We start from the raw sequence: 27403 nt of genomic DNA, 5'->3' as shown, positions 1-27403 counted from the left end.
AGGAACCTGATGGGCAGAATCCCCTGGGATGCTACCATGAAGGGAAAAGGAGTCCAGGAAAACTGGCAGTGTTTTAAGGAAGCCCAATTGAAGGCGCAGAAAGAAACCGTCCCGATGTGCAGAAAGAGAAGTAAATATGGTAGGAGACCAGACTGGCTTACTGAGGAAATTGGATTGCACCCTCAGCAAGTTTGCAGATGACACTAAGCTAGGGGAAGAGGTAGATATGCTGGAGGGTAGGGATAGGGTCCAGAGTGACTTAGACAAATTGGAAGACTGGGCTGCAAGAAATCTGATGAGGTTCAGTAAGGACAAGTGCAGAGTCTTGCACTTGGGCCAGAAGAATCCCAAGCATTGTTATAGGCTGGGGTCCAACTGGCTCAGTAGTGGTTCTGCAGAAAAGGACCTGAGAGTTGTCATGGACGAGAAGCTGGACATGAGTCAACAGTGTGCCATTGCAGCCAAGAAGGCTAATGGCATATTAGTTGCATCAAGAGGAGTGTTACCAGTAGATCCAGACAAGTGATTATTCCTTTTTATTGGCTTTGGTGAGGCCACATCTGGAGTACTGTGTCCAGTTCTGGGCCCCCAATTATAGGAAGGATGTGGGTACACTGGAAAGGGTCCAGTGGAGGACTACCAAAAGAATTAGGGGGCTGGAGCATATGACCTATGAAGAAAGGTTGAGGGAATTGGGACTCTTTAGTCTTGAGAAGAGAAGACTGAGGGGGTACGTGATAACAGCCTTCAACTTACTGAAGGGAGGTTGCAAAGAGGTTGGAGAGAGGCTGTTCACAGTGGTCATGGATGGAAGAACACAGAACAATGGTCTCAAGTTGCGGTTGGGAAGGTCCAGGTTGAACATTAGGAAAAACTTTTTCACTAGGAGGGTGGTGAACCACTGGAATGGTCTACCCAGGGAAGTAGTGGAGTCTCCATCCCTGGAGGTGTTGAAGTCTCGCCTTGACAAAACCCTGGCTGGGCTGATCTGAAGGATTTGGTCCTGCCTAGGGCAGGGGGCTGGACTTGATGGCTTTTTTAGGTCTCTTCCAGCTCTATTGTTCTATGATACCTTTTATTTTACTATAACTGTGAGCTACTGGGGGCAGCACCCATACTTTTCCTAACACATTTGTGCACTGCCTAGCACAGAGGGAGCTGAGGGCCTGAATGCTACTGCAGTGCAAATAGCACCTAACAGTAGAAACCACAGTTTGAACACTAGTTCTGTTTACTGACACATGTGAGCCATACATACAGTTACTAGTACTAGAGACAGAGAGAGGCAAGCAGTTCAGACACTGGGCCTATATTCTGCTTTCATGACCATCTGCCTTACTGTACTGCTTCAAAGCGTTCTGAAAAAATAAACTGCGAGCTATCAACACTGGGATTTATTTTCATGGGGTTCTCTGTGTTTCTGGTAGAGGATGATCAAGATTTACTGCCAGGTTTAATGTCAGTGTGGCTTTGGGAGAAACATAACTGATGACTCTGTAAGTAATGAATGTCACTGAGGCTGCTTCCACATTCTCACTCTCCCGTCAGAGGTGGCATGGTAATAAGGCCATTTGAAGCAGGCTAATGAGGCACTAATGTGCATATTCAGTGCCTTATAAGCATAATGGCAGGCGCGCAGATTTCAAAGTGCAGACTTGGGATTGCAGATTGACAGTGAAGATGGGTCAGCTTCAAAATAAGTGCCGCACTTTGATATTCCCTTACTCTGAGCTAGTTTTGTGGGAGTAAGAGAATGTCAAAGTGGGGCGCTTATTTTGAAGCTGCCCCTATCTACACTACCAATCTGCCATTCGAAGTCTGCACTTTGAAATCCGTATGGCTGCCATTATGGTAATAAGGCACTGAATATGCAATTTTGCACCTCATTAGCCTGCTTCGAATTGCCTCATTACCATACCACCTCTGATGGGAGAGTGAGAGTGTAGAAGCAGTTTGAGAATAGAATTTGGAGGACAGCACTAACAACCCAACTGGGTTCAATGTTTTTGTTTTTTTTTTTCCCTGCCTTGCTGTTAGTGACTCCCCTCACCCGCTTGGGAAGTAGTGCTGGCACTGAGGCACTTATCTCGAGGATGGTAGGATGGACTTAAGATCTTTCAGTGACAGCACCAAGCTAAAGCCTGGATAAACTGAGGGATCTTTTTGGCTTCTCTTAGACGCAGAGGACCCTGGGGATGGGGAAAAAAAAAAAGAGATCAATTACGATTTCCATGTCAGAAATCCTCAAATATATGCAAACAAGGGCCAGGAAATGTTACCAAACAAAAACACTTGTACAGAAGTTGCTCAAACACAGGAGAAGCTGTAAGCTCACAATCTCACACCATTGCAGCCCAGGGAGTCTGTGCGCCACATGCCAACTGGGTACACATCTGGAGCCCTCACAAAAAAGGAGAGAGCTTATCGTTAGTCTCATTTCTTTAGTGGACAGGAAAGGAGATGATGTTTGTGGAGGGCAGCAAAGAGGTTCCCAGAAGCATTTTGCTTTGTTGCTGCATTTAACTCTCCTTCCATAAACCAGCCTGCTTGGCTGTGCAGAAAATTTGAAGTTTGTTTATGATCATTCTAAGCAGCCAAAAATGCCCACGCAAAAATTGGACCAAAAGCTTTTACTGGCTGGACAGGCACTCTTCTCCTTTGAGTTTCATGTGATTTAATTACAGAAGCAACACTAGTGTTCTTCACCAGTTGGTTTAGATAACAGAATAAGTATTTGCAGTTATAGTAACCTCCCCTTGAACACTGCCGGTGGTATTTTCCATTGTAAGCACAGAGGAATATAAAGAAATGTCACAGATACTCAGGACTCTATTTCAGGTAAAACTGGCACCTTATTATGGCCATGACTGTAGACTTATGTCATACATCAGCATTTGTCAAACTGTCAATGTAACAATTTACAATAAAGTAGTCAAGTTCCTACTTGTTCACAAACTTCTAGAGAATAAAGGCTGCTTTGGGCCTCTTTCTAACTGGCATTTTATGCAGGACTTAGAACTATAGGTTTCTTTTGAAATATGATGTGATCTTTGCTGCAGTTCACATCTTGCTAGGCATCAAAACACATAATTTACTAGCCCCACAGGAGAAGATTTCTCCTAAAAAGAACATGAATGTTAAATGTTTTTTTTTAAAAAAACTTTTTTCTATTTGTTTTAAACTTAAATATCTTTAAAAATCACAGTAATAGTCATTGATGAGTTATTGATTTGTCTTTAGTTGTTGGTAATTATTTCCTATGTGTGGTATGTCATTACAAACTCTGATGATGTTTTACTATGCCAGACATTAACAAACAACTCAGTTCCTGACTTTCCAATGAACTCCTTAGGTGAATATCCCAAATAAAAGCCAATAGGGCTTTGTTTAGGTGCAGATGTCCATTCACACATAGCTCATTGCAAGAGGAAATCCAAAAAAGAGAAGGTAAAGTGCATTTTATGAGACTCCCTCACCCCAATTCCACAAAAATAACAATAGATGACATTTCAGTGGCTTGTAAATACAGTGCTAATGGCACTATATTTCATCACCATGTGTTGACAGGCAATTCATTTTCACCTTTGTTTCCAGCTGGATTGGCTGGAATGACAAAATTTAGCAGTCAATAATATTTTAGCAAGTGTAACTATGGGAAGTCCAAAGGAGTTGTTAATGTCATTTTGTATGAACATTTTCCACACAGTTGCTGCATGCTAGTCTCATGTGGCTTTCAAATTGTGCTAGTCCTATAGACAGATGAAGATCCCTTATTCTAGAAAACATTCCTATTCAGCAAGGTAGCCAAAGCAGGTCATGGGGGCTTAAGCACATATTTAAAAATTAAGCATGTGCTTCTCTGAATTGAGACCTTGGTGAGAAAAGAATTCAGTAAGGAAAATCTGCTGACTACATGTGGATATTGGACTCTCTCTTCTAAAACATTGCATCATCCTTCCCTGCTGTTGTTAACACTCTTCTGTTGTCTGTCCATCACATGGGGTGCGTCTACACTAGGAACTAACTTCGAAGTTAACTTCAAATTTAGGCATTACATCGAAGTAGCCAGCAGAGAGTCTACACCCATTTTTCCCTTTGAAGCAGGGAGCCCAACATTGAAATCCTTACTACATTCCCAGGAATGGAGTAGTGCCCTTCCTCATAGTTTAACTTCAAAGTTGGGTGTGTGTAGATGCTCAGCTTCAAAGTAAGCAACTTTGAAGTTATTTTTGTAGCCTAGAAACAGCCATGGATGGTACAGGTTTCCGCACGGCACTACAAAAGGACACTGTTCAAAATATTGGACAGTAAAAGGTGCTGTAATTTAAGGGTTTTTCCTCTGCTGCCTGATAAATTGCTGTTATTTTCTGCTAGTTAAATAAGTGTAACTCAAGCTATACTCTTTTTCTCCAGCTGTGCAAAAAATGAGAGGAATTCTGTGTTCACTTTTTGGGGGACGGTTCCCCTTTTCTCCCCCAGCCCCCAGGTTGATAATCTTTTCTCCCTTTATTTCTAGAAAAGAACATTCAGGACTAGGTTAGAGAATCACTGAGACTCAGCTACCATCAGAATAGTAATCAAGCTGTCCTAGCAAGCAATTGCATATATGCATTCCCAGATGGAGGTACAGTAATGTGTGCCAGAGACAGGCATCCAAGGAAGTACTAGTTAAATACATTGTTTGACATGCAGGGATGCGACTCTTTCACGAGGCTGTGACTGGACATGTGGAATTATGTTCAGCGTATTCCAGAAAAAATTTCTCTTGATAGAGAATCTGTGCATATTACTGTCTCTTGTCCAGCTTCCTAGTCTGCTCAGGTCAGAGCTGCTCATATGCAGGAAAATTAGCCATGAGCTAAAGAACATAGCAAGTACTTTCCTGGCTGTTCCTGCTGCTTGGCTGAAGGGTGACACAGACGCTTATGATAATGTAATTTTGCCATTCACCCCTTATTAATGTATCATTTCCTTGTTGGCTAGTACCACAGTATCTCCACTGTAGGACCAGGATTACAGCTATGTAGTTGTTTCATCCTACTGATTAAAAAGAACCACAAGCACCCTCTTGTGTAGTGGTTTTGAGACCCACATGAGAAGCATTTTACATAACTTAATATTTTGTGAATGTTTTCTATTTCCATTCGTTATATTTCAGAAGTTCCTGCCATTCCCCTAAGAAGCATACTGTGCACTTTTTATCACAAAGCAATATAGTCATATTCACTTGCAAGTTCTTCTAACCTCAGTCATTAGTGGTAGAAATGCTGAGAAGCACCCAGTGCCTTTAGGCTATGTCTATACAGCAGTGTTATTTTGAAAGACTCCATTTTGGAATAGCTATTTCAAAATAGCTTATTTGGAATAACAGAGCTACCCACAAGAATGCTTTCCGAAATAGCACCCAGCTATGTCAAAATAGCATGTCTGGACACACATTGCTCATTTTGAAATAGTGCCATTGGATGCCATTATGGCCTATTTCGAAATAGCACTATTCCATATCTTAATGGTGGCTATTTCAAAATGTGCATAATTCCTCCTGCAATGAGATTTACAAAATTCAAAATAAGGTACCTGCTATTTTGAATTTATCTTGAAATAGCAAGTGCATAGCATAGATACTTGCAAAGTGATTTTTGAAATGACAGCTTGTTACCTCAAAATAACTTTGCTGTGTGGCCATAGCCTTGGGCATCTATGAAAAATTTCATGGATGTGCATGGAGTTTGAAATCCATATTTCAGAATATTGGCCTCCAGGAATTCTCATTCATATTTGAACAATCTGGTTTCTAAGCTGTGGGATGTTATAGTTCAATCAGAGTAGTGCTTTTAAGCCCTTATCTGAGCCACAAGATACTGCCCAGCTAAGGAGCAGAAACTGTGAACTTTATCACAAGATGTGGCAGCTTTGCGTGAGCCCAGCTTCTTTGGACTGTGCCGTGCCTCAGACACTCCACTCATTCATTCTTTCTGTGGGGAGGGGGTGGAAGAGAGCAGGAGTCATGTATGTTTATGGAGTCCTGAAAAGCATTTCAGAGGCTTACTGGAATTGCTTTTTCAGAAAACACTTTCAAACTTCTATAGAGCACCCTGACAAATCCACCATTTTTAAATTGGCTTACCGTGGGAAGTATTTTCCATGCAGGCCCATCTTATTCTGTGCATGGAATATTATACAATCTATTTACAGCAGGCCTGCAAGGAAGGGTCTTTATTCAAGTGGAGCAATTGGTCAGAGGAGGAAGAAGGGTTTACATACAATGAAATGCAGCAGTCTCAGTGGCCCACAGTGAACAAACAGACCAGCTGCCTCAGAAGGTCTCATGGCCTGAGGTTACTCTTCAGGTGGCCGCCCTCCACTCTGCACTTTTCTGGGTTTTCTTGATAAAGCCCTCTCCTGTTTGAGGCAGGCTTTATTAAGGTAATAAAATCATTCCCAAATAAAGTTCCCAAAGCTCCGTCAAATCCATGTTAAGTTCTATCCTGCAAAGGGCTCCTAGGCCTTCCCTCTCTGGAACTTTTTCTCTGATACCTTTGAGCTCTCTGCTGGAGTCCCAGCAAGCCATTTTCTGCAGTGGGAAGGCTCACTCCACTAAACTCTCTCACTCCAGCTTCACCCTGGCTCGCTTCTCCCACACCTCAACTGCACTTTACAGGAGAATCCACACCTCTGAACCCAACTGGTTCTGCTGACTATACCCCACATCATCCCAGGTGTGGCAGGTAGGGCTAACTGGCACAGGGTTCACTGGATTTGGGGCAGTGGCACCTCACTACAATCACAAATGGCCACATTCTGTTCTAGATGAGAAGGTGCCTTTCCACTAGAGTAGGGTGACCATCGGTCCTGTTTTTGCTGAGGCAGTCCATTATTTGAGCTGTCTCACAGGCATCCTGACATTTTTAAGAAAATGTGCAAATTATCCCATATTTTCTGGGGCTCCTTTTCCCTGGCATGCGGGGTCTCAGGGCAGCAGCCTCTCCTGCAGGCAGCTGTCCAGTTCCCTGGTGCCCTGTGCCTTAAAGCAGCAGGTCCTGCTGCCAGGAATCTCCTCTGTGGGGCAGCTGCCCCATTCCCTGGCACACCAGAGCAGCAGCCCCTTCTGCCAGCAAGCTTCCCCATGGCGTGGTTGCCTCATTCCCCAGCATCCTGTGCCTTGGGTAGGCCACTCCTTAACAATGACTTGTGTGAAAATTTGAGTTACACTCGGGTTGCAGGAACGCAATCCCCACATGTCTCAAGGGTTTACCATATTGGGATTTAAGAGAATATATATACCATGTGTCATGATATCAAAAAAGTGTCAGATGCTTGCAGCACGCCTTTGAGTTGTTCATGGAACTCCAACGTTCTGTGGTACAAAATTTAAGAAACACTGCTCTAAGACACATTAGATCTATAATATGCACCAGTGATGTTTCATTTCTGCCAATGTAGGAACATAAATTGGCAACACAAGCAGGGTCAGGAGAGTTGTGTAGCTGGAGGGGCCAGTAAAACAGAGAATAAGGATGGGCAATTTTGACTTCCAGCATGGAAATTTTTATAGCAGATGTAGCCATAAAGTAATGGTGAAGTGGTGCAGCACAAACAGAGAAATGAGAGAACAGGCGAATCATGCTGAAAAATGCCAGGGCATAAGAGAGAGGTCCTTGGTTATCACACTGGTTTGGACTGAATATAAAACTGAAAGCTGACCATATGTCTGGCAGACATTGGTTCCCACTGGCAGAACGAGAAAGGCAACACTAGACAGATGGGTTTCTGACTGATGAATGTTGTTCCTTTTTTCCCCAAGAAATAAGACAAAAATCGTTTTAATAATAGCTCCACTCCCAATTTGCTCATGCGTGTGGGACGTTTATATTAAAGGCCACCCTTTTCTTTTAGCGTGTTGTCTCTGCTGGAAGATTCTCCTGGTATTGTGGATAAACATCTCCACAGTAGCTTGGAGAGATCATTTAGGCAGGCAATGCAGGATAGATTTGCACTACAATTACAATCCTGTGGCTGGCCCATGCCATCTGACTGGGGCTTATGGGGCTTGGGTCATGGGGCTGTAACACAGTAGGGTAAACATCTGGGTTCAGGCAGGAGTTGAGGCTGTAGGACCTGTGAGGTCTATTTACCCCTCTGTTAAACAGCCTCTTGGCTTGAATCACATAAGCCTGAGTAAGGGGGCACGGGTCAACTGTGGGTGTCTAACTGCTGTGTAGACATACCCAGAGCAAGAAATGAACTCTGCTGCAGGACTGCAGGGTCCGTCCCGGCGCCATACACACATCATTTCAACAATGTTGTGGCAGCTTCCCACAGCAAACAGTTATCTGCTCCACCTCCTTCATCACAAGGAAGGCCAGAGTCCCCAGATTGTTTAATGGGGGAGGGAAGGGAAATGACCCACATAATATAAGCCCTGGCATTAGGAAAGTTTCTCTAGCAACACTTCCCCCCACCTCTTCTTCAAATTTATTTTTGCAATAAATGTATCCAAATACTTGATCCTGGTACAAATGCAGTGACAGTGCAATCTCAAGACCCTAGTTGTGGAGTGCCAGAAAGACAGGCTTTTGAGGGGAAGTTGCACTTGGAGTCTGCAATGCCTGTGTGGCACAAGCAGAGTCCTCCATAAGGAAGTGTGTATGGGGGTGGAGGAGGGGTGTGACTGTACTCTCCAAGCCTTTGTTTTGTAGCATGGGTGTGAGGGGAACAACAGGCCATGCCAGTCTGTTAAACTATTTGCTTTTACTCCTGGGAACCACAACTCTGGCTCATGGCTGGCCAGATTCTTGCTGGTTGGAGCATCACACATAAATGTTACACCTCACCTGTCAAAACAAGGCCTTTGTGGAATCCACACACCTATGTTGGTTAACTGTCCCACATAGTGAACCTAGACCACTTCACAGAGAAAGGAAGTGACTTCTACAGCCTATGCTGAGAGCCAGCTGGCCTTTAGCTTAAGCTATGGAGGCACCTGCACTAAGCTTCAGAAGTCCCACCTTTGAGTCTGCCTGTGGGAAGTTACATTTGCACAGATGGAGATGGTCTGTTTTGTAATCAAGGCTAATTCAACTATCAATGGTTTCATTTTCTTACAGTCATTAAGTTTCCTTCTTCTTCAGGTAAAGGAGAGGAAACCAAGTCCAGACCCCAGCAAGAATATTAAGACCAATAATGATAAATAAATAAAGAGATTTCAGAGTCCTTTCAAAAACGCTTGGTGGTTCGGATTTGGCCGGCAGTCTGTCTATCCACTACCCTTGCATTACTCAAACATCGCAAAACTCATTTTGTTAATGAGCCACAAGTGCAAGACCATGCATTACAAATGATAAGAAGTGTTACTGGGACTTGACATGTTGATCCGAAGGCAGGAAAGGTTCCCAATTAATTTCTTTGCACCTCTGCTCCTATTCAAGTAATGTTGTTAAGTAGTCTGTCAACATCCTGGAGGTACATTTTCTGAAAGAAATCATAAGTCCCAAATATATATAATATATTTAAGTCACAGAGACTTAGCTTGAGTTGCCAGTCACATATTCTTTTCTCTTTGATGAGAATAATCTGTTCCTTCATTATTTCAGCTAAAGCCATTTTTGAAATCCAAACACTTTGAAGGGAAGCTCAGTAGGACAGAATGGAAATAAACTTTTCTGATAAGAGCAGCCCCCTCCCTCAGCCACAGGCTGTTTGTTTTTTTTCTCCTCCTTCAGTTCAAAAATAAAAATGAGGAAGTCCTTAATATAGTAAGGATGGGTAAACTTTTTGAATAAGAAGGGATGGAAAAATCAGAAGGTAGCAATGGTAGCCTAACCTCAGAAGTAGAGCTGGGCAAATTAGAAAAAAAAAAAAGAAATAAATTTGGTTTTGTTTTTTGTTCTCTGAGAGGTCAAGAGGGGGAAATGTTTGGTGAGAAAACTGAAGAATTAAAAACATATTATGTTAAATCTAAGAAGTTGACAAAAACTTCCTTCGAGGATAAACAAAATGTTTTATTTAACTTGAAATGACCCATTACATGTCTAGTTCTTAGCATTTTCTCTAATTAAAGCAAAGAAAATGGATGAGGAGCTACAACTTTCACTCCACTGTTTAGGGCATTTACTTGACATGTGGGAAACCAGCTTTACTAGGAGAAGTTAAGAGTACCTTACCCTAGACTGCCCCATAGCACAGTAAGTCAGGGCAGTCTAGGGTAAGCACAGTAAAGCCGTGTCTACACGTGCACGCTACTTTGAAGTAGCAGCACTAACTTCGAAATAGCGCCCGTCACGGCTACACGCGCCGGGCGCTATTTCGAAGTTAACTTCGACATTAGGCGGCGAGACGTCGAAGTCGCTAACCCCATGAGGGGATAGGAATAGTGCCCTACTTCGACGTTCAACGTTGAAGTAGGGACCGTGTAGTCGTTGCGCGTCCCGTAACTTCGAAATAGCGGGGTCCACCATGGCGGCCATCAGCTGAGGGGTTGAGAGATGCTCTCTCTCCAGCCCCTGCGGGGCTCTATGGTCACCGTGGGCAGCAGCCCTTAGCCCAGGGCTTCTGGCTGCTGCTGCGGCAGCAGGGGATCCATGCTGCAGGCACAGGGTCTGCAACCAGTTGTCGGCTCTGTGTATCTTGTGTTGTTTAGTGCAACTGTGTCTGGGAGGGGCCCTTTAAGGGAGCGGCTTGCTGTTGAGTCCGCCCTGTGAGCTTGTCTGCAGCTGTGCCTGGCACCCTTATTTCTGTGTGTGCTACTTTGGCGTGTAGACGTTCCCTCGCAGCACCTATTTCGATGTGGTGCCGCGCAACGTCGAAGTGGAACATCGACGTTGCCAGCCCTGGAGGACGTGTAGACGTTACTCATCGAAATAGCCTATTTCAATGTTGCTACATCGAAATAAGCTATTTCGATGTTGGCTTCACGTGTAGACGTAGCCTAAGTCTCCTAAAAACATCATTCAGCCTGTTTTCTTAAGGCTTTTCCTGCATCTTCATGAAACTGAAGGAGGAAACACAGATTTGCTAGGTCAGATTCATCCTTGAGGTAACTGTCAATGGGGAGATTACCCTGGGGATGAATCTGGCCCATGATCTGTCTATTATTATTATTATTATTATTCTAAAGAAGCTGAGCTGTGGGACAAGAGAGAGTCTGAGAAGGGAAATTTTGAACAGAGGATACCTTAAATGGAAGCAGTAATAGAACAGAAGTACAGGTTGAAACTCCCAAATCTGGCCTTCTCTCTTCCAGCAATATCCATGGATATGTGGACCACTGATTTTCCAGGATCAGAGTCCTGCTGCCTCCTTACCACCCTGAAGTATCCCTGTTAGTTTAACCAGATCATTCTCTTCCTTTCTCAGCTAGCCCTGACCTGGCCTGACCCTGTCACATTATACATTGTCATTGCTGAAATCCCAAAGACTCTACCAGTAACAATGTAAAGGTACATCTGTATCAAAAGCCTAAAGGTCATTGCAATTCTTCCCACAGCGCCTTTGGCCAAAGGGTCAGCTAATTTCAGAGGGAGCCTCCTCATCCATTTTTAATAGTGGCTGAGGTGCAAAGACAGATGCAATGACAATATGGGAGAAATGCCCCAGAGCTGCATGACAAATGGATTCATCAGAAAGCAGAGCATGCCTTGCCTCTCAAAAATTTTCCCACCGCTCTTGTCTGCAGCGTTATTCTTCAGATGCTTTCAGTTTGTAGGTTTTCAGGGGTTTCTCCCTCAGTGAGGCACAAGAGATTTGTTCAGGCATGACTTCTCTTATCATTAAGTTATCAAAATGCACAATATGTTGATAAACTCTGGACTTCTTGGCAGTTGCACAGACTCACTTCCCTGGGGCCACTTTGCATATTCACAACAGTACATTCCAGGGCTCTTACAGCTCCACTCTGCAGCAGGCTGGCTTAACTCAACTCTGGTTCTTGATGTGCCTAACAGCCATACCGATTCCACACTGTGAATTACAGCAGTTGCTGTAATCAGTACTCTGGACATCAAACTATAGCCTCTCTGGCTCAGCAGCAGGACAAATCCCAAAATATGGACCCAACTTGCAGAACCCAGACACTCAGAACATAGTTAACACACGAGACAACAAAATTTGCAGGCAGTTTAGCTTGAAAAAATAGCCAGTCGTCACCCTCTGGAATAGGAGAAGTTCCCCAAGCAGAGCAGCTGACATCTCACCAGGAAATCCCACAGGATTGGGGATGGGTAGGAATAAGAGTTTACGTGCTTCAATCCCAACCAACAAGATTTTCAATGACAAAGGAAGAACACCAGGACGCCTACTCTATTGGACCTGATTTGCTGAGGTGCTGAGCACCTCCAGCTTCAACAGAAGTCAATGCTCAGCACAACTGGGATATCAGTCCCCAGCAGTTCTCTCGTCATTCAACTAACCCAGTTGTTCTGATCTCTGCTTAGAAGCTTGTCCTTCAAAATGGTACTCTCCCCTACTTCCTGCTTTATTCCGTGACACCACTCACCATGACTTCAAGTTGAGATATCCCAGACAGTGGGCTACCCTGATGACTGAACATGTAGGAGGAGCCAGCTGATTAACAGAGCTTTAATCTCCAGTGTGCTTATCTGTCCATTTTTTTGCTCTTTCCTCTGAAGCATTTGGTACAAGCCACCAGTCTGAGATGACCAGTGGGCTGATTTAGTCTGGAAATGTATATTTTCCTAGCAAGGCTGCTCACTATTTACCACACATACAAAAGATAAAAGACAATGCAAGGGGTGTAAGTTTGCTGGTGGGATAACCGCCAAACAATCAAAGCAGCAACTGTCTTCCTGTCTAAGCATTCCTGGTTGTGGTAACTTCATTTACAGAGTTCTGAAAATCCAACCACAACAGCATTCTCCAGTCCACATTCCAGAATCCAGAAACACCACTGTTGGGATCATTACTTCTGGGAGTGGTGTCAAAGGGCCACGTGACTGGAATAGCAAGCAGCTCTACCTATGTTAAGTCCCTGCTATGGGCTAAGCTTGTGCTTACATACCCTTGTGTGAGGATTCTCTCATGCCCTTTCACACTGGAATGCACTTCATGCTGTTGCTCATGGTCTCCTTTCCTGGTTATCAGAGTCTGCTCTGGCTTCCAGTTGTACGCATTTCTTGTACATTTTTTACATATTTGTGAAGACCAGCCCCAGGCAATCAGACTCCAAAAAGAGCAATAACCACATTATATTACACACAATTAAAATATTAACCACAAAGCCAAAAAATATGCTGAATGCTTTGGAAAGAGGTTGGAGAGTTGGCAAGCCTGGGCAGCTTGCTGGCTGCAGGATCTGCCTGGTATTTAGGTGTGCATTATACTTTAGTAGTTGCTGCAGCATGTGGGAACTGCCTACATTCTGTGCAGTAGTCTTCTTACCTCCCAAATAGATACACCACAGAGAAGCCAAAAACAGCATTTGCATAAAGATGAAGCACTCTGGGCTCTTTCATGTGGTTCTTATTGCCAGGAAGACCCTTCCCTTTATATTTATGACTTCAGGACATCTGTCTTCCACAGCTTCCATTTTTTCCCCCATCTAAGTTGGACAGTGCAAAATCTGAGAATTGCTTACAGTAAGCAAATATCAGTCAATTAAACTAGTGTCCTTACCACTATATGGCCACATCTACACTACAGCAATCTTTCAAAAGATGATCTTCCAGATGAGATGTTCTGGAAGATCTTCTTTCGAAAGAGCGGCGTGTCCACATGCAAAAAATGGGGATCAGAAGATCGAGCCACTCTTTTGATAGAGTGCCCACACAGCCCTCGCTCTTTCCAGAGAACAGGCCAGGGATTGAAAAATCCAGTGCTATGAGGACTGTTCTTTCAAGAAAAAGGGCCTGTAGAGCATCTACACATGCTCTTTTTTTCCCCCCAAAAGAAGCTTTTGAAAAGAGGCACTCTTCCAGATCCAGGAGCAGAAGAGGGCTTCCAGAAGAGGAGCCGCACTCTTTCAATTTTGGATCAAAAGAGCACGTTTTGTGTGTGGACACGCCACACATTCTTTCAAAAAAGGGCTTGATTTTCCGAAAGAACTTGCTAGTGCAGATGTGGCCTATGTGCCTTGTTACAAATATTTACATCAATAAAGTTAGGAGACATACCAAAGTCTTTAGTGGAGAATTAGTCTTACACACACTAAAATTAGCCTTCCCTTTCCAGCCTTCATCTTCTGTGTCCATATTTCAGGGAGTTTTAACTTAAAGGACTCAATCTTGGGTCTGGCTAAGCCGTGCCCAGTACAGGACCTGAGGGACTGGAGGAAGATGCCAAATTTATTCCCTCCTACCACCATGCCAGGGTAACAGACAGGCTCCAGTGCAATTTCAGTATAATTCTGAGCATTTTCAAGGCTGCCCTAAATTTCATAAGCTAGAATGGCCTTCTAGGGGCTGCTACACTCTTCCATAAAAGAAAATAAGTAATGGAGTTAACTCTCGGCCCTCTCTGTATTGTAAAAGGTTCCTCAAATCCAAGGCAAAGTCAAGCTTACAGTAAAGACTTCCCTGTCTCAATTTGTCCTTCTTTTGCTCTGGTTGCTCACTACTCCACATGCCCTGCCTTTGGTTTGACTAAGCTGTCAAACACCATTTCACTGTGGCACCTTTTCTATTCCTGGTGCCATCTGTTTCCTGACAGCTGCCCTCTATATAATTTCAATTGTCAAATAACTTTGCTCCCCACCATTAATTCTTTATCAAGTCACCAATCAGCACACTTATTTTTCAAAACTAACATTAACTGAAACTCACCCCAGCTGACGAGCTAAGAACCAGGCAATAGTAGTAGGTAGTCCGTCGTATCCAGTGATGACGTTCTTGAGCTTGCACAGGCTCATCGGTTGTGGACTCGCATGTGGCTGAGGAATCCAAGCTTTGAACAGCATGGACGTTCACAGTGGGGGCAAGGGGATTGTCCTGGCTCTGTTGGTGAGGCTGCTGCTGTTGCTTTCTTCCTCTCACGAGCATCAATGAGGCATATGCATCGCTGCTCTTCAAAGTTGTCATACGTGTGTTGTACGAGAGCACGTCAGCCTCTTCGGTCTTTTGCATGCTGCTCTAGCTGATCTGGTTTTAAATCAGCATGAGCAATGTTGCCCTTCACGCAGGCTTTATACCTCTTACAAGGCCCACCTTGATTCCTTTTGCCCTGGGAGAGTTCACCGTAGAGGAGTTGCTTAGGGATTCTTGACTCATCCATTCGTATGATGTGCCCTGTCCAGTGAAGCTGGGCTTTCAGAATCGTGGCTTCGATGCTTGTGGTTCCTGCTCTGCCCAGGACTTCCAGGTTCATAACACTGTCCTGCCATCGAATGTGCAGTATTGACCTCAGGCTGTGTGTGTGGAAGTGCTCCAGCAGTTTTATATGTTTTCTGTACAAGGTCCAGGTTTCAGAGCCATACAGGAGACTGGTCAGGACTACAGCCTTGTACACTTTCAGTTTAGTGGACTGTCGGATATTGTGCTGATACAACACTCATGCTCTCAGACATCCTAGTGCCCAGCTGGCCTGGCAGATTCTGACACTGATTTCTTTGTCAAGGGAGCCATCATTGGCTATCACACTGCCAAGGTACTTGAACTCCTCTACTGTTTTTAACTCTGTTCCTTCAATAGAGATTGAAGTGGGGAGAGCAGCAGATCCAGGGCGGGATAGCACCTCTGGTATGAGGACCAGGCAATAAGACACCATTATCAAGTTAACTCAGTTCTATACACTTGGGAGACCTCAAGGTTCTACAGCATATGCCTCATTACCCCATCCAAGCTGAATGCTTTGCTAAACATAAAATACATCTTCTTTTCCCTCCTTGCTAGACCCACCTCATGCTTCTTCATTAGTGAATATAAGTGGGGTCTGAACCCTGGATATTTTCCTTCTGGACCTTTAATTTTTTTAAAAAAGGAATAACTGGCAAGATTAAGTAGGAATATTGCAAACAACTTTGAGAGAACACCATCAACTGCACAACTCCTAATAGATACAAGTGCCCCCTTCTGTCTTTGGAAACTCTGCTGTAGGCTTTGAAGAACATACCTGGGCAGTAAGTAAACAATGCTAGAGATGCACAGAATTCGGAATGAGGTTTATTTCCTCAGCTTGTCTTGATTACCTTCTTTCAGACAAAGATGCTACAGTGAGGTTATGCTAGAGGTGGTCAATGAAACATGTGGGCAGTGCTAAAAAGTACTTTGCATTTGCCTAAATCCTGAATGAAATGCCTTGGGGTCAGCAACCTGCCAAGGCATCATCTAATTTCCACTTCCATGCTTGAAAAGCTTCCAGGACAATGGGAACTGCTCAAGCAGCAGAGGGTAAGAATGTAGGCGAGCCCTGGGATAATAGCTTGTTGGAGATTGCCTTGACCTTTCCATAACTTTAATTCCAGGATGGAGGATCCAATAAAGAGCTTTAGAAAGGGGCTAATTTTGCAAAGGATCACATTCCCATTCCAGTAGCTGTCATGAGGAAGGCCTAAATGCCTCTTTCTGCTGCATTGGTTAGTGTGTTAAAATCGTCATAATAGCAGATCCACTGTCTGCCACTTTCCATTATCATTGCTGTTTTTCTAGTAAGGAGCAGTTCTAAAGCCTCAGAGTTTCATTTTCATCCTATTTTTCCCAATTCTATAACCAGGGGAAAAAAACCCAGCAGATTCCTGCATTCTAGCGTTAGTTAAAAGGTTATCGTGCTGACGTTTTATTCAGGTACTATACCTCATTGCTGTCTCCTGATATAAACTTAGCATATATTTCTAAAAACAATGAAGAATCCTGTGGTACCTTAAATACTTACAGATTTATTTGGGCATAAGCTTTGGTGGGTAAAATACACTTCATCAGATGCATCTGACAAAGTGGTTTTTACCCACAAAAGCTTATGCTCAAATAAATCTTTAAGGTACCACAGGACTCCTCATTGTTTTTACTGATAAAGACTAACATCACCACCCCTCTGAGACACGTATTTCTAGACTGCAGTTGACAAAGTCTATCTTGTCTAGATAACAGTCTGGTAAAGACTATCATATGTTATGATTCTGAACATAAGGTGAATATACTCTTTTCTCAAATGATCCACACATCAAGAAATAACTCACAGGACACTCAAATGCTCCGTGCATCAAGGAATGATTCACACATGTGCTGTGGGCAAAATAAGCTTGCTCATCAGTTTAGAAATGTGAGTCTACATTTTGCTCTTGTCAGTTTTAGACTCTGATCAATGGGAACAAAATGAAAAATATGTAAGCATCTCTTGCGTTTTCATGAGTTACAAATCTCATATTCTAAGCAAGGCACAAGAAAAATTGTATTTGAAATCAGGGCTATAGAGTTTTCATCCCTAAGAGTCACAACATGCATTACAAAATATATACTCCACAACGGATGTATGGCTGGTAGTAGGATTATGGATCACAATAGTGGGATAGAAAAGGAAGATGTGTAGTCAACGACAATGGAGCAAATTCCTGCTCTTGTGAAATCATAAGAATTCCAGAATCATAGAAAGCTAGGGCTGGAAGAGGCTTTGAGAGGTCATCTGGTCCAGCTTCCCACACAGAGGCAGGACTAAGGTACATGTGCATTTCAAATAGGGGTGCAATTCGCAGTTCATGGGATGCACATCTGTGCGAGCTCTGCTCAAGCCAATATGTTAAAAATAGCCATGTAGTCAGGGTAGCAGGGGCAGCAGTGGGGATATAACTGGACAACTAGCCTGAGCTCTGCCCATGCTTTTCCAGACCTAGTGTAGCTGTTTGTCCAATCTGTTCTTAAAAATCTCCAGTGATAGGAATTCCCACAGCTCCTTTGATAATGTATTCCAGTATTTAACTCCTTAATGGTGACAAAGGTTTTTCCTATTATCGAACCAAATCTTTCGTTGCAGATTAAGCCAATTAATTCTTGTTCTATCTTCAAGTAAACATGGACAACAGTTGATCATTACCCTTCTTGTAACATCCCTCAGCACAGCTGAAGTCTTCTTTTCTCAAGGACTCATCGGTCTTCCAGTGATCACAAAAGTGGTAGATCACATTTTCCCCAATGAACAAGAAGGAAAGAAGAGATTAACATCTCAAGATGTGACACAGTCCAGAGCCTAACAGAAAAATCCTGTTATTTATTAGACACATTTCATTTCCTTCTGATCTGCTAGATGAGTAATGGTGTTCATTCAATGCCGTGGTAAACTGGAAAATGTCTTTAAAACTGAGGAAGATGAGAAAGCTTCTGTCAGTAGCTGTTTAATTGTTTATTTTCTCCTGAATGTACCTGTCTTTACATTTTCACTCAGTGATGTAACTATGTTTTAGGTGTCATCAATCATGCTCAGAGAACATGACTCCAGAGTTAGGTGGTGAACCACCTTCACTATGTTTACACTGTGCCCTTACCTTGAAATAAGATATGCAATTTGTGCTACGCAAATTGAATATCCTATTTTAAGTCAATTTCCAAATAGGCAATTTGAGGACTTGGTGCTGTGTACCCAGCTCCAAATTTTGAAATACTGGGCTATTTCAAGACACTCCTTACTCCTCCTTCAATGAGGGGTAGAGGAATACCAAAATAGCACACCTGATATTTGAAAAATATTTCAAAATACCAGGCACATTTCTTAGATGCAAAGTTACTATTTCAGTATACTTCAGTATCCCAAAATAGATCTGCTGTGTAAATATAGCCCATGCGAGTCTTTTGAGTCAAATAGTAGAATTAACTCTGTTTTTTCCTCAGCTTCCCTTAATTGCAGGTGAACAAGCGTCTTTACTTCTGCTGTTCAGTTCTGCTAACTGATGTGATGAAGTATTTGCTTTTTTTCCTATTTAATAATTCACCTCCAATGCCAATATTTTCAAATATTAAAGACAAAGGAAGAATGAGTTCTTTACCGCTCTGTGTTAAGTATTTTTTTTCACAATTTCCTGTTTTCTTGGAAATCTCCACTTTCACACTGACTTTGCACCCGGTCAACCTTTTTATTTTTAAAAGCCCTAGCATTAAAATTCCATATTTCATCTTCTTCTCCAGTATTTTCAAAGCAAATTATTGTCATTTTATTATTCTAGAAACCAATAGCTCAGACATGTTCATATGCTCCTGGCTCCACGTAGCTCATTTAGATTGTAATGGACTATTGAAAGAAATATGCAAATTGTTTGATAATTTGCACTCTCATGACATAGCTAGGTGACTGATAGATACAACACTCCTGGGAAATAGTATATTGGCATCCAAATACACATCTCAACAATGTCATCCATATCCTTGTTTATGGTGCTGTATTACTATCTTTCATGGTAATGGCTGGCAGAAGCCTATCATTACTCAGTCTTTACTGTTCCATGCAAAGCTTGGCTATAAACAAAATGAACAGTCATGGGAAGACAAAATATTGAAAATGTCTGAGACCATTGCCCACCCGAAGCATTATTTGTATGCTCATATGATTTTGATGGATGAAACGCCTTATAATTTTCCCATCTCTCCCAGCTTTCTTAAGGAAAGCATCAGTGTAGCAGAGTCACTGGGTGGGAGGGGAGAAAAGAGGGCAGTTGTCCTGGGGCCTGGCCATTTAAAAGGGACTGGGACTCTGGGTTGCCACCTCTGCTACCAGAGAGCAGCAGCAGCCACAGTCCCCAGCCAGCGTTGCCCCACTGGGGCTCAGCTGGTGAATGGGCCTAACACAGCGTGCTGACAGTGGGTGGTCAGTGGATCCTATAGTCAATTAGAGCACAGGGCCTTGAAGGCACAGGTCCCACAGCAACCACCTTGCTCTTCTTGCCATAAGGACAGGCCTGCCCCCAACCCTTTAAGTTGCCACCAGAGCCACATGCAGTCTGGGGGCCAGGTAGTGCTGAGGGCTGACTGGGGAAGCTAACACTAGCCCCACCTCTTCTGCCTGAGACGCTGCCCCTTCCTGGGGCCCAGCAAAGTCTGTCACCAGACCTGGATCTTAGTGGTTTCTCTTAAGTACTACAAGCCAAACAATCTAATCTCCTACATAAATATGTGAGCCAGTTCATACAAATCATCATGTCCTACAGTAGTTATATGAGGAGAGGTCATTGTCAGGGTACAAGCTTAGCTATTATTACTACTCATAGTATTTGTGAGTCCCACATTTGAGTTAGGACCCCACTGTACTAAGCACTGTACAAGCATAGAACACAGACTGTCCCTGCCTCTGATTTGAGCACAGACTTGCGAACCAGAAGTCCCCTCCTAGGAACTTATCCCACTTCTGTCACTAACTTACGCTTGGACTTTCAGCAAGCATCATCCATCCACATTTTCCAAAAAGGTTGTTGGTTTCAGGAGCTTAATTTGAGACCACGTGGGCCTGATTCCCACAAAAGTGCTGAGTTTCCAACGTTAGGAGCTGTGTTTAATCAGCAGCTCAGAAAGCCAGACCCCAGGTGTCTCAGTCTGGGCACCCAAAATCAGGGATCACTTGTACAAATGCCTGCTTTAACTTCTCTGTGCTCCTTTTCCACACATGTGGAAAGGAGCTAACATTCACTACCACACAGCAGTGGCATAAATTAATCCATTCCTATAAACCACTTTAAAGCTGGAAAGAGCAGTTTAACCCTTAGGTGCTGTTGCAGCAGTTATTATTACGATCTACTGACCTTGGGTACTCACGTGCGCCCGGTTACACTAGCACTTGCGCATTTCACTCTAATATCGTTATTCCACGCAACACCTCATGTGAGGTAAAGAAGCACTATCACATCCCTGGATAAGCAGCACAGAGAGAAAGTGGCTTGCCCAATGTCACACTGGAGACATGTGACAGAGCGTGGAACTGAACAATTGTCTGGCATGTTGCAGGGTCGTGTTCCACCCACTGGGCTGTCCTTACTCAGGAATACAGCCTGAGACTCACAGGTCTTGTGGGTTGTAGCACAAAGCTCCTTCCCTTCACTTCACTTCCAGTTTGGTTCCTTCATAGGAATCCAAGGAAGAAAGTAGACACCCATCTCAAACAGAACGTGAAAAGATAGTCTTTCCCTTTCTCGCACATGGCCACATTCATCCCGTGCTTCTGTTGGAGTAAGAGCCTGGCAGAGGACTCTCTCATGGAGGAAACAGAAGATATGTGGAGGGAAGAAGAGGTACAAGGTCAACACCTCCCTGGGGCAGGGGAAGGGCTGGAGGGACTCATTCAAAAAAGAAAACATTGCTGGCCAAGATGATAGCATGGCCAGGGCAGAGTGGGGGTGCACAAATTAAGCATATCTCCTCCACTAGAGCTCATAAACTATGAGCTGGGTGGGGAAGGGAGATGCAACAGAGTCCCTCAGATAGCAGATGCTAGGAGCCAGTGATGACAAGTGCGGTACAATCCCCTGAAAGGTCCCCACTGCAGTAAAAGAAGCCAGACTGGCACATATCTCCCTGCTCAGCATGAGAGGATTTGGTCCAACACTGCATTTCCCTGGCTTGCAGTACATTTCTTGGTGACTAAACTGAATGCTAGAATAACCACCATATTTTTCCCAACCCTACTAAGCCTTGCCTTATTTTCTTTTAACCAGCAGTTTTGTTCTGTTTTTGCCTCTCAGATGAGATGGAGCAGTCCCCTGCAATGCATTCTGAATATCTGGTCTCAGGGATTAGAACACCGCCGGTGAGAAGGAACAGCAAGCTGGCAACACTGGGCAGGATCTTCAAACCATGGAAGTGGAGGAAAAAGAAAAACGAGAAACTAAAGCAAACATCAGCAGGTAGGGGGAGAGGTCCGCTGCCTCACCTCCCTGGTTCTGCCATGCTGCAGCATTATCAGGGCCTGCTAATTTAAATGCCAGACTGTAATACCTTACGCTGAATAATAACGCATGAATAGTGCTGCCATTGAAGCCAGAGGACCACTCCTGGAGTAAGGTGCTGAAAATACGTGAGGTTATCCAAGTCTGGCCTGTCTAGTAAAGCCCAGTGCAGAACAAATTTCATGACTGGTCCTTCCAACTACCTAAAATCCCCAGAAAGGCTAAGTGAACCTTCCCTGGCTACCTGGAATTAGCCCTTCATCAGATGTGTCTCAAAGTAGTTACCACTGACGGGCTCTTACACTATGTCTACATGGCACAGCTATGCCACATCTTTGAAACACACACGGTATTTCAAAATATTTTTCAAAATAATGGGCGCTCTATTTCAGCATCCCTGTACTCCTCATTGTAGGAAGAGTATGGGATGCTTTGAAATAGCATATTATTTCAACATTTTTTACTGTTTAGACAGTGCCCATTGCCAAAATAGCCTATTGCAAAATAAACTTAGAATAAGATACACAGTGCAAATTACATATCTTATTTTGAATTTAGGGTGCTATTGTAGACATAGCCATAGTGGGTTTTGTGAAATAAGTCAATAGTATCAATGCGGGTTTTCCTGTTGTACATATGATGTGTTTCCACACTCAAATAAAACCACAACTTTGTAACTGAGCCAGTGTTGGCACTTAGCAGAGAGGTGACAGAATGACATCAGTTGAAATACTTTCAAGAATGACATTCAACAAGTCAGGGTTAATGCACATCAGAGAGACAGTGGCTTACACTGCTACAGCTCCGTGACTACATGTTGGTGCCCCTCTGGCCCTCTGCATTCAGAATTCAAAGATAAAAACAAGAGTACTAGGCTGAATATTACAAAAACGGGTTAAACCAGATAACTTACTTAAGAAAAATATTAAAATGCATGAGAAAATGACTCTGAGTAATACTACATGACCATCTCTACTTCCTACAGTTTAGCGACCTCTCCCAAAGCTTTACATCCAAATGGTAGCCATACACCACATAATTGAGGTTTCTGGTTCCTGGTGGTAATTTTTTCAATTCCTAACCATGTATTTTTGTACATGTATACTGTGTTTAAACTTATTTTTAAATCCTTGTTTTTGGGCAGGAACTCTAAACATAATGTTATTCTACTATGGTAGTCACCAGCAACAGATATAATGGAAAATGAATGTTATGGTCAGAAAGAGAAATAACTGTTATCCTGTTGCACTCAAAGCAAAATACCAAAAACATCTTTGGACCCAGACACCCTTAGTTTATTTCCAAAGGACATAGAAATGAATTCTAGCAATTCAATAAGTTCTAATTTAATATGTTCAGTCACAAATTACTATTGTGTAACATGCAAACCTAAATGAAGTTTGTAGTCATCTTCTCTCCTAAGGGAGTTTCCTTGCATGGGAGGCCTGAACACATATCAAGAGCTGAACGGCTCCTGAACTTGGAGAAAGTTTAGCTGGAAAACCACACAGCTGGCACCTTTGTCTGTAATGAGGTTAATCAAAGACTGAGTCTGGAACACCCCAGAAATTTGGATGTGAATATGCATATGATTGCTCTGACTTTTGAAAGCTTTGCTATTTCAGCACCTTTGGCTCACAACACTGCTGCTATTCTAGCACTGAAAGCACACTGAACTGGCCAGCCCATCAAAATCCACAATTGCCCCTAAACCTCCAACTGTGTGGTCCTCCCTTGGTTAACTCATTGCATTTGGGACTGAAGAGTACCCAGCAGTGGCAGGTTTCATACTGAGTGTTCACTTCCCTCCATTGCTTGCTCTGATTTTCTATGATTTGCTATCGCTTTCTGCAGTGTTGGAGAAGAAGATTACTGCAAGGCAAGGTCGGGATGAACTCATTAAGAAAGGTCTCCTGGAAATGATGGAACATGGCAAGTAAAACACGTCTGTTTTTACTCAATTTTTCTTTACACGAGGGCTGGATGCATGTAATTCCAAGAAATAATAAATGCCCAGAGTCAGGGTGGGTGTGGGAGGGAAAACAATCATGGGATCAGTTTCATACCTGATATCCTGTGTGATTTATGGTTTAACTCTATCTTAAGAGCCATTCCACAGCCTGGAGATTTACCCAAGACATGAATTCAACTGGTTTGCGGAAGTGACATCAGCTTTTCTACACAAATTGCCAAGAACCTCAGTAAAGGTTCTATGAATATGAATTTGGCTGTACAATAGTATTCAGTAATGAAACTAGCAAGTACAATCCATTAATTCAAATCTCATAAAATTATCTTAATCCCTATTTTCCAGTAAACCAAGTTTAGCACAAAGCGTATTATCAGTATATCAGTTCTCAATTCATACAGAAGAGTGAGGCATTTAGTACAGTTATTTTTAAAAGCTTACCTAAATAAAAAAACAAATGTAAAGCAATGAATAAGTGTGAGATGCTAACTTGCCATACATATGCAGGAAGGTTTGTGATTCTGTATGTTGCTTGTCTAAGAACTCCCTGAGAGAGATTTAAGGCAGGTCTACACTGGGGCTGTGGGGAAATGTCAGTCTAAGGTACACAGCTCCAGGTACGTGAATAGTGTAACTAAAGTTGATGTATTTTAAATCAAGTTGCCTGCTGTGGAGAGTTTCTCTTATAAACTCCCCTTATGCTTCCCATTCCAGTGAAGTACTGGAGTCAACGAGAGAGTGATCGGGGTTGATGTAGAGGGTCTTGACAAGACCTACTAAATTGACCTCTTGGGGGGGGGATTGATTGTCACAGCATTGATTTCCCAATAAGTGTAAACCTACCCTAAGGGAACAAGAGAGACCCATTCCCGAGAAAGTTCAGGATTCTGCCAGGTTTGCTGTGTTTCCAGCAGTACAGACCCAACTGCTGACAGTCCTATTTTTTAAGATAGGTTGAAAACAAAAACCTCTCCCCCTTCAGGCTGAGAACTTGCTGACAGATGGTGTTATGAGGCAAGGGGGGACTTCTGAGTCAGTCAATCGGGGAGGTGAAATATTTTACTGAAACTAATAGGAGCAATAATAAGTATTTTGCCTTATTTAAAACAAAATCTCAAGTCTATAAATAATCCTCCTAATGACACTTGATGGGGCAAGGGATGGAGAGTAACTGAATAGAAAGTGGGCATTTTAAATAGAGAAATCTGTCGTTACTGCAGTAAAGCTATACATATGTACTTTAGTACATGCTATAAACCAGCCACATGACCTGTTACTTTTTATTTTAAAATAGAAGGTTTTCATAGTTTTGGCTGTCAAAGCCTGAACTCTTTTGCTCTTTATTCTAGACCTATATTTGGTCTGGTTTCATAGTGACACGATTAGGTAGCTAAATGTAAGTCTGACGGCTTCTCTGCATGGTGGGATAAGGTGCATTACAGGGCTGTGGTTTCTAGAGCACAATAACCTAATGCACATTAACTGTTCCATGTAGGTGCCACCAGTGTGCCCAAAAGGCTTCTCATTGTGCTTTCAGGTAGTACTGAGCATTTTGATATAGCAGGGGTGGCCAAGCAGATAGGAACTAAGAGTAACGCTAGAGTGCAAAGAGAGATATATTATATATTTATTTGTATCTATCTATATATTGATAATAAATATATAATAATAAATGAAATGAATAAATGAAAATAAATATATAATATGTGGCTCAATACCCTCCCCCTCCTCCAGAGCCAGGCACTCCTAGTCTCCTGCTCAGACTCCATGCCGTCAGCTCACTGGCGCGGCTGCCACTGCCTCCACCTGCTTTTCCCACCAAGAGCTGCGGTGCATGTGCAAAGCAGCCGATGGACACTCCCGGTGCACAGCTTCGAGCTGGCGCTGCATTTAATTGCTCAAAGAGCCACATGTGGCTCAAGAGCTACGCATTGGTCACCCTGTCGTCTAGGATAATCAAAGGGCAGCAGTAGGGCTTATGCTGACCAATTAACGTGCAACACATTAGTGCGCTTTTGAAATTACATTCCTATTCAGTGTATTATCCTAATACATGGCCAAGCACCAAGAAAACAAGTAGGGGTGCGTGTCTAGCTGTGTGTAGGTTTATTTAGATAGCTAGTGGCCTTCTCAGGGCTTGTGTAGATGCTTTTATTCACCCGTCTGTGAATTTCAAGACCTGGGGAGCTGTAGGTTTTTAAGGGAGCAGTGCAGACAAGTGATGGACACATTAAGGCCAATATCAGCAGGACTGGAGCAGCTTTTCACTAGTCACTGAGACCTGACTGAATGAAGGCTTTGTATTAGAACAACTCTAGCAAAAAATCAAATAAGTCCAGTTTAATAAGCAGAGACTAATGAGAATAGGGATTTTAAATGGTCACTTGGAAACAGACTGACTGGTTATTCTCCTCTTCCCCCGATCCCCATTTATTTTTAAACTTCTCTGTGTTACAGTTACATGGAGCTTATAAAACCGTCAGGCAAATTTACAATGCCACACAGTTGTCTAGATGGGACAGTGAGAGTTATGGGCAACCAAGGATAATATAATATGCTCCATGCTATTTCCTTCTGACACAATGGATGCTTTGAATTTCAAAAGCTATTTTATTGCTTTATTAACATGTCATTTATTAACTACTGTTAAAAATTGCCCAGAATCTCTTTCAATAACTGATGAGAAACCTACTCAGCCAATGATAATGCTGCAGCAGTTGTATCCTAATCTTTTCAGAGTCCATCCTTTTTTTTTTTTTAAATGGACAGTCACTGCAATAAATGGCAATTGTCAGAGCAGCAGCATTATGCTAAGCACATCACAGTAAATCTCTAAATCCTTGGCTTCTCTTCAGGCCTCTGCTGCCCTGGAGAACTGGGGTGGGATTCACATGGGTATTTAGGTGACTACTACCCCATGATGGTACCTACTCAGTAAAATAACCCAGGCAACATGAGAATAAGATCAGGACAGAACCCTAGTCACCCTCTCTCACACCTTTATAGCCACAGAGAGACACTCCATCAGAGTGCACCTCTGTTAGCTAACTTACTGCAGTACACCATGCGATCTTCTTAACAGGCTTGTTCTGCCCAGCTCAGGGAAAGGTCTGAAGCAGGAGCTGCTTCAGTTCAAGAGCAGCACAGGGACGTACTATCCACCAGAGCAGTTCCTCTTCTCTCTCTGTCTTGCTTTGTGGACGGGTGGTAAGTTAGCACCTTCTCCTCCATCTCAAAGAGCAATTTACTCTTCTCTTTCCTCTCCCATGTGCCACGCAGCTGGGCAGAACTTCTGCTAACAGCCCAGGCCCACTTATGCTTAGCAGGGAGTAGCCGGCAAGCAGTACCTGCTCACTGCTGTCTCGTGACGAGTGCCACAATGTGAGCAGCCCTCACTCCCCTCTCCTCCTCTGCATGGCTGAGTAAGGGCTAGGGACAGTGTAGCATAAGGTTACATATACACTAAGGGGAAGATCAATGCTGCTGCAGTCGGTCTTCTTGGGTTTGGTATAGCGCAACTACCAGGACCACACTAAATCAAGCCACGAAGGTGCCCCAGTTGATCACAGTACTCTTCATGGCAACATAGATCAGGAAATCAACAGGAGAGTTTCTCTCATTGACCTCCCACA

At 43.2% G+C, this 27403-nt stretch overlaps 1 protein-coding gene across 1 annotated transcript in view; it reads left to right on the top strand.

Moving 5' to 3' along the window:
- PHACTR3 (phosphatase and actin regulator 3) overlaps positions 1-27403 on the top strand; it is a 191113-nt gene that overhangs the window by 81519 nt on the left and 82191 nt on the right. Inside the window, exons 2-3 of the mRNA XM_075012157.1 lie at positions 21599-21760; positions 23657-23734. Coding sequence (XP_074868258.1) covers positions 21599-21760; positions 23657-23734 — 240 coding nt within the window. The remainder of the gene's footprint in view (positions 1-21598; positions 21761-23656; positions 23735-27403) is intronic.

This window comes from Carettochelys insculpta, chromosome 17 (assembly GCF_033958435.1).
Source record: "Carettochelys insculpta isolate YL-2023 chromosome 17, ASM3395843v1, whole genome shotgun sequence".
Taxonomy (NCBI): Eukaryota; Metazoa; Chordata; order Testudines; family Carettochelyidae; genus Carettochelys; species Carettochelys insculpta.
The sequence above is the reverse complement of the archived record's forward strand: the minus strand, read 5'-3'. Positions and strand labels throughout refer to the sequence as shown.